Source organism: Apaloderma vittatum, unplaced genomic scaffold (assembly GCF_000703405.1).
Source record: "Apaloderma vittatum isolate BGI_N311 unplaced genomic scaffold, ASM70340v1 scaffold3904, whole genome shotgun sequence".
Taxonomy (NCBI): Eukaryota; Metazoa; Chordata; class Aves; order Trogoniformes; family Trogonidae; genus Apaloderma; species Apaloderma vittatum.
This window is the reverse complement of record NW_009710791.1, coordinates 23,390-31,943: the sequence shown is the minus strand read 5'-3', so window position 1 is coordinate 31,943 and position 8,554 is coordinate 23,390. Positions and strand designations below refer to the sequence as shown.

The 8,554-nt window shown below is 36.2% G+C and overlaps 1 protein-coding gene across 1 annotated transcript in view; it reads left to right on the top strand.

Moving 5' to 3' along the window:
• The window catches only part of CNKSR2 (connector enhancer of kinase suppressor of Ras 2), a gene marked incomplete at both ends in the record, with an annotated part of 119,132 nt that overhangs the window by 93,073 nt on the left and 17,505 nt on the right, over positions 1-8,554 (top strand). Inside the window, 2 exons of the mRNA XM_009867382.1 lie at positions 7,015-7,063; positions 7,956-8,128. Of these exons, the coding sequence (XP_009865684.1) occupies positions 7,015-7,063; positions 7,956-8,128 (222 nt within the window). The remainder of the gene's footprint in view (positions 1-7,014; positions 7,064-7,955; positions 8,129-8,554) is intronic.

The window sequence follows — 8,554 nt, the reverse complement described above, 5'->3', positions numbered from 1 at the left end:
AGGGAAAGGAGAGAAAGATTAGGAACAGAAACAGGGCTATTGGTTGTCAGGTACATGTAGAAAATTACCTTGTCTGAAATGAACATTTTTGCTGTTGCCAAGAGAATTATTGCTTTGCCAATTTTTGCAAATACACATTCATGTGTAAACACCTTCATGTTGAAACACATTTTTGCTGCTCTAAAAAGCAAATGTAAGCGAGAAGGAGGAATAGAGCACATAGGATGTGCCATAGATTCTGAGTTTAATTCTTCCAGTGACTGTTAATAGGTCTGTGCTTTTCACAACCCATTTGACAGAACCGGTGATTAATGGTTCCCTCTGTCTGAGGTACTTGCCATTTACAAGAGAAATATCTACAGGATATTTAGTATAAAGATTCTGCCTTACTTGTTGACATTATTTTGTTTGTGCTATAAAAGTTCCCTTTTAGAAGTCTATTCATATATAACGTTCAAACCGTGTTTTAGAATTAAATGTCTTAGCTAGAACCTTAGCAAATGCTGTCCTTTTAAACCTAGTTATGGTCTTTTTATTATAGAGTGTTCTCAACAGCAGAGCAAGCTGTGCAGGGAGAGCGGAATTATCAAGATTTGATTTAATACATTTTGCTTTTGGGAGGCAAGACTGAAGGTTTCGGGGCATTGTTAATCAATTTTGGCATCCTTTGTCTGTAAATCACTTTTCATTCCAACTCACCATGGAGTTATGAATTACTCACATATGATGACTGTTTTGTCATCAGCCTGTGACTTTAGCATAGGAAATATTTCTGGATCTGCCTTCATAAATTCACTGCTGTGCTTTTGTATTAGATTTTCTCTCACATGGACCATCCTATTTACCATATTTGCATTTTACCTATTCAGACTGAAGCCCCTCTTCTAGAATGGTTGTCTAAACTACAGCTCTTGCAGCATATTAAAAGTACTTTATTCACTTATTCACAACTTAGTCCCACTTGGTAGTGTTTGGGGGAATTAAATAGTTGCAGGCACAGACAAATCAAAGAATGTTGAATGCAAGAGAAGTTCAAGCTCCAAAAGTAAATAAAAAGTGAACAATTATTCAGCAAAATATAAGAAGAAAAGAGAATAGATTAGGATATGTAATAGCCTTAGAATTCATGATTACAGGAACAGGAGTATTTCCTGAAACACCTTGCATGACCTGGGAAATCACATATGCAGGCATGAGATTTTTTGCAGGTGCTTGTTCTTTTAGCAATCTCTGAACCCAAGTCTATTGAAACAAAGCAGTAGAGTCTTTGCCTTCCTAAAGAGAATCAGAAATCTAGACCATAGTCTTTCCTTATCCCACTTTTTAGTAGGTTCCCCTTTGGGTGTAATTTCACCCACAGATGCTTCATTTGACCCTTAGCTGCGGTAACTGATTCCTTCAGAGCATCAAGGCATGCCTCACCTCTTCTCTCTTGTGCCAGTAAAGACCTGTGTGGACCAACTTCAGCTCTTGTTCCAAAAACTGCCTTGTGGATGCCCTGTGTGGGCTCAGCTAGCTTCAGGACCTAGCTGACTACAGACAGCAATCTTTTTGCTTATTTTGAGGGCTAAACATAATAGCAGGTCAATATCTGCTGTAAATGAAATAGTTATCAGTTGTGAATGAAATTCTGCTGCTGATTGGCAAAGGTTTCAAACTTTCTGAGCTGCCAGGGTTCTTCTCTCGTCAGAACTTTGTAACATGGTCCTTGAAAACCATACTTTCCAGAAATATCCATGAAAGTAATTCATACTATCTATCATTAGCTCTTAATGGAGACTAAACAGGAAGATGGTGAACAGAATAGATTTTGGCAAAATCCTCTGTTCAGAGTACCCTTAGGCATGAGTTGTTAATAATGACAGATAGCGTGGCAATGTAATATAAAGAGCTTTGAATTTTTCTCCCTTTTCACTTTTTTTAGCTCACAAATTTTGGATGTCAAGACACTAAATGCAGAGAAACATGTATATGTGGTGTATCAAAACTATGAAAACAGAACATTGACAGTGTTCTCAAAAGTACTGAGTGTGAAAGATCAATCAAATAATTGGCAGCACCAGCTTTCATTTCTTTTCCAGATAATGGCTTTTCTATCTGCAGCAGAAAGTTCCAGTAATCAGAAATGTTACAAGCTTCTCTGCTGAAGCTAGAGAAAGTTATCTTACAGTGGCAGGGGGGAACTGTCTGACTGCAAATAGTTCCTCAGTGTCTAAACCTGCAGCGTGAGAAAAATTGAATTTGACTTGAGCTCTCAAAAAAAACCTATAAAGATAACTGCCATTTTCCTTCCCAATCAGACTGAGCTCAAATTCGGGTAAAAGAATTGGAGATTATTATTTCTATATCCTGGTTCTCTCTTCCAGCTTTCCAAAAATGAACAGGTGGAAAATCTCTGAGGAAAAGTGAAGAAACAAATAAGCACTTGAAAGATTTTAGGAGCTGTCAAATTTAGTACCAATTGTTATGGGCAATCCAGATGTTCAGAGAAGCTTCAGTTGCAGTCTTTTTTCATAGACCTATGTCAAAGTTTAAGGCTGGGCAACCTACAAATTCTGTAACCAAGAAGGGGTTCATGTAACTGTTGGAATATACCTAATTTTGGGGCATGGATGTCACGTTCTGTTGGTCACACATGGAATTTACATTAGTTCTTAGAGAAGTTCTTATATAGGAATAGTTTTACTCCAAATCTTTAGACTTCCTTCTCAGACTCTTGAAGTTTGGCAAGATAACCAGTCCTCCTAAATCAATAGTTTTGATAGCCAGTCTACTTATCATCTGCTTTTATTTGAGGTATCAAATGGAAGAGAAATTTTCTAACTTTCATCATAACATGAATTTTATTAAATATTCATCTCTGCTGATGGCAGTTTCACTCCCAATTTAATGTGGGCATTGGAATATCAGTTTATTAAGTTTCCTGTGGAGCACTGAACAAATAAATTAATTGAAACTTAGATTATTTAACACTTCTATTTAAATATGTTTTCCCAAATTGAGAGCTATCAATGACTACTAAGTAGTTTGTAATAAATACTCGCATTTTTAGGCTTCTGAAAGTTAATAACTAACTTCAATTTTGTTTCTCTTCTGAGCAAATATGCAGAAGACGTGGTACTAACGAAGAATTTATACTTTATCCCAAGAGCTGAAATCGTACAGAAACCTGGATAACTCTGAGGATGAGAGAAAACCCTTATAATCTAATTTCTTGAAAATTTAGTGTTGTGCATACAAAGATGTTGATGCATGATTGTATACATGCAGATATTGTTGACTGTACATCTATATGTGATTATTTTCTTGGTAAAGGAACAGATAACAGCTATATTTTGTTAGCATTTTGTTAGCATGAGCCACCACCTGAAAGGTTTTTACTCTATAGAAGTAATTTTTACTCTGTGCTATAATCTTAAAAGCGTGGAAAGGCATACCCTGGGGCAGATTGCTATTTACAGCTGTGCAGTCTTCTGATAGGCTTTCAGAACTCTGTCAATCATTTTGAAGAGTGTTACAGTAAATATAACCCACACAGCAATTTTGATAAGGAACAGTTGCAGGAAGAGAGGGACTGTTATGGCTCTTCAGTGCACAATGAAGTCTCCATTGGCTGATGAGATGTGCAGAAAGATAGGACTAAAGGTAGGCTATCTTTGTTAATGAAGAAGAAATAAAGAAAAAGGAAACATACCACAGAAAAACAGAAACGCAGCAAAAATCCCTTTAAAAATTATGTTTTGTTCCTCTCAAAATATGTGTACTTTGGAGGATGCTGATAACAGGCAGACATGCATATACCTAAAATGTTTCTTTGATATTTTACATCGATAAAGGGCTTAGTTTGAGTATATTATTAAGTTCAACAAACTCCAACATCACATATTACAGGAGAAGATTATTGCATTAAAAAAATTGATGCTTGGGGTATTCAAGGGAGTTTTGATATATGTTAAGCATCAAGTGACAGCTTACTTTTGGATAATTGTATTTTGGGCAACTGGAAAGCATATTATTCAGAATATGATTGAACAGTTTCAAATTTTCTTCAGGAGTGACAATTTCCATTTGAGTTAAAATACTCATCTATTTCATCTTTTCACTGGCAGTCTTGTTCCCATTTTATTAATTATTTTGAGTTACTACAACTTTCTTTAGTATAGAGTGCTGTTTTCATGGTTACTTTCAGAATTAGTAGGAGAGATGAATTCTTGGAAACTGGGACAAAGACGTATGTGAAAGCAGTTGTTCAAAGCTCAAGATGTAACCAAATCAAAATGCAATGAACATACACTGAAATCCGGCCTCGTGGGCGAGTCATTAAACAAGTGTCTTGCAGCAAACTTGCTTTAGCAGAATTAAATTTCTGTCTTTAGTGTGAATCCATATTTTTAGGGCTCATAGCATTAAAAAGAAGTGCTTGTATTATTTGTATATTTGCAACATCACAGAATTAAGTTGCAGAAGTGGAAGCATTGTGATGGCCAACATTAGGAGAGGTCACTTAAAGACATTGTGGAATCTCCATCTTTGGAGATAGTTAGATCTAGGCTGGAGATGGCCCTGAAGAATGTGATCCAATTTTGCTTTAAAGCGAACCTTTCTCTCACAGGAGGAAGGACATGACCTCCTTCACCATTCTGTGTTTCTAAACAGCAATGAGAAAATGGTATTAAGCATTACCTAATAACTGGGAAGAGGTCGCAAATAGCATTTGATGATTTTCTAAAAAAAGCATCAGAAGAAGCATTTATAGATTTCATCCTCACTTGAGTTTTTTTTGGATTATGTATGTGAGTGTGATGGTCCCGTCTAATGCATAGTGCTTTTGCATCTTCTGGTTAAAGGGAAAAAAGAGCTGTGCTAGTTATGCAAAGGATAAACCAGCTTGAATTCTAAAGTCTATGTAAAATAATCTAAAGGGTTAGCTAAAATCACTAAAGTCGTATGAATAGTTCCCAGGAACTTCACTCAGTTGTAGATTTTGTTCTTAATTATAGTTTAATTGAATGAGCTAATTTAGAATAGTAACTGAATTTAATAAAACCTTTCTACTTTGCAGTATGACATAATGTATGGAAAAATAGGTAGATGTCTAAATTACATGCTGTCTTCCTATTAAAAACTGATACCCCTTCATTACTCTTTCTTCCCAAAAACTGACTTGGAGGTTAAGAGGTGCGAGCTCATGTTTGCAGGTTCAGTTTACTGACGAAGCATTTAAAGAGAAGACTTTTCATATTGTTCTCACCTGCTTTCAGAATTACTTATACGAAAACCAAGCAGAGGCTTTCCTTTTTTATTTTGGCACTGTGGAAATATTGATGCAGAAAAGTCAAGCAGAATGAAATTGTCTGAGTTGTGACCTGAGAAGTGTTAAAGTTTTGGGTTTCTGCGTATATGTGTTTTTATGATCACTTTGAGTTAGGTGAGATTTTCAAAGCATCTAAGAGGGAATTATTTACATGCTTCTGCCCAGTCATTCTGTTACTCCTGGGACATAATGATCTCTCAGTCCTACACAGGTCAAAATATTTAATGTAGCGTAAGTTGGGATGGTGTTGCTGTCTCGGCTTGCTGAGAGCTGGCATTGGTTGAATTGATACCAGCAGCAAGAAAAAAAACCACAAGAGCCAGGGAATGAACACAAATGGGCTCCTTTCCTTGTCCCAGTGGAGACCTATTTTGACCATCTGAGGTGCCAATACAGTTGAGTAGCTTGCTTGGGATGTGTCTATAAGGGATCAGAACATCTACTGAGTCAGTTATTTTTTTTTTTATTACACTTAGTTATTGTCTTATTGGAAGTTAATCCCCACAGACACGTTAGTAGTTGCTGCTTGAGAGTATCAGCTGTGAGGCAAGACATCCCTGGGAAGCTGAGCCTCAGCCTCCTCCATGTGAGCTCGGGTATACAGGAAGTGGGGAGGAGAAAATGAAAAGAGAAGCATCTCTTTGGATTGAACAGGAAGCCTCACAAGCTGGGGTGAGGGTTTGTCATATCTGCTAGGAACAGGAGTTGAGATCACAGGGCTGTCAGTGCTTTTGCTTAGATTTATTTTTATCAAGTAGCACAAAAGCTTTGATTTTTGTATTGATTCATGGTAAGCGGACAAAAGAGGTTTTAATACTCAGAGACTAACGTTGCCTTTTCTTAGTTTCAGCACTAATGCATTTGTGTATAGAAAGCTAAAGTTCAAACCAAACAAAATCGTGTCTTTAAATTTTGTCATGATTAATTACAGATTACTTTTTTTAATTCACTAGAGTGGTGGTGATTTCTGGACCCAAGGGTATTTAACAGAAATGACCATAAAATATGCTAATATGTTTTGGCATTTATAATAAGCTATGATTGCGAGTAAAGGAATTATTTCCATTCTTTCTTATTGACAAGGCAATGGCTTGGTTCGCGGGAGTGGATCAACTGGATCTAGTCAAAATCTGGTAAAAAATAAGATGTTTTCTATTTCAGAGTATTTATTTGGGAGACTTTTTTCCGGTTGTGATTTTACAGATTTTTATTGGTGTCTTCAAAAATATTAGTCTCGGTTTTGAGCAAACTGTCTAATGTTCTAAACACCATCACATAAATGCCTTTACACTTGCATTAGGCAGTGTGTTAATTTGCATATTTACATATTTATGTCAAGAAGATCTTAATTAGACTATGTGTTAGAAATATGCAGGCTGTATAGCTTCACTATCATACTAACCAAAGGGAGACATTCCTTCCTCGATAAAAGAAGGAAAGAAGAATAACCATTTTAAGAGGAGCCTACATTGTTTTGTCAAACTAATTTGTGGTCTATTTTAAGATCTTTCACTGTGTGCTTTTCGTTTACAACCTTGTGAACAGATGAACTAAAATTACCTTTATTCTTACGCCTAGAAGTCTGTTGGCTGGTGTTACATGGTGATGACTTCAGTGTTCACAACGTACGCTTCTTTTATGATAGGGATGTGGTTGAATATAAACACTGTATTTTCACTTCTGTTTTGATTTTCTTGTAGACATTTCAGCAGTCTTCTCTACAGCAGAAAAGCAAAAAGAAGAATAAAGGTAAAAAAAAAATATGTTTTCATGTGTTGAAAGGAAGGGAACTGCCAACATTAATGTTTACGGTATTGCAGTATTTGAGGATCTAGAGCTTGTTAGTTCCAATCCAACATTTAGCTCAGCTGATCAGATTTTGAAGGTGTTAGTCCATTACTAACATCTCATAGTTTCTAATGCTCCTCTGCCTGCATATATCTGCCGTTACCTTTTTTTAATACCTAGATTCTAGCTTCTTCGAGGCCAGTGCTGTTTTTTTCCAGCTGTGTGCATGTAATGTCCTACTGAAGTCCTTGCTCATTACCTAAGCTGCCAGGTAATTTATATCACAGTAAATTGTCCTCCTTTGAAAACAATTCCTTGAGTAAACTATCCTCCTTTGAGGACTTCTTAAAAAAGTACGAAGGCCTTAAGAACTGTTTAGTTGCAAAAGGAGCTGCAAAGAGGTTTTTGAATACCCATGAAGTACTTGCATAGTTCTATTTGGCAGCAAATGTAGAAGTACATGAATTTATGTGCTGGGTGCTTTAATCTGATGTGAAATATTAATTTGTCAAAAAATTGCAAATAACTATTTTTCTTACTTTTAAAATCTTGCCTTTCTTTTCTCTATAATGTCTTCTTCTGTGTTTTGTTTTGGGGTTTTCAGTTTTGGGGGTTTTTTAATGTAAAGAATACGAACTCTGCGATGTGCTGAACATGGTTTGCTTTGTATTGTTTTGTGGTGCCGTGTATAGACTGTGATTGAAATAGAATATTTGTAATAATTTATTCATGGCAAATAGAGGTTGAAATTTTTAATTCATTTTCTTAAGCAAAAGCATATTATTGCCTGGCTACCTGCCTTGTTGATTTAGTGGACAAGCCAAATGCTTTCACATCAACTTGTCATTTTCAGCTCCTATTCCTGGAAAAAGCAAAAGACGGATCTCATGTAAAGATCTTGGTCGAGGGGACTGTGAAGGCTGGCTTTGGAAAAAGAAAGATGCCAAGAGTTATTTCTCCCAAAAATGGAAAAAATATTGGTTTGTCCTGAAGGATACATCTCTATATTGGTATATCAATGAAGAGGTAAGCATCCGTGCGCATTGTCTCAACAAATACCCCGTGTAGTGCTGTTATCATGATTGAGTGGGAAGCCAGTGCTTTGAGTGCTTGTAGATGTGAATAACTTTATTCAAATAATTATACTGAAATTAATATTAACTAAATTACTGTTATAGTCCAGAGGTATTTGGTCCTTCAAATTTACCTTTTACTACAAGGAGAAATAACACACACTCCTGTGTCCTGCTCTCACCAGTTTAGAATAAATCTATCCTCAAACCCTTGAAAGGGAAAAGTAGTTATTTAATCCTGCCATTCAAGCTTAGTCATAGGAGTGTAAACATTAATGATATGCTGCCTGGTGTTCTATGTCTATCTGTGGTCGTGAAATCACCAAAACCTCTGGCAATTAAGGAAGATGCTTTTATTTTCTCAGTTGTGTTCTCCTGT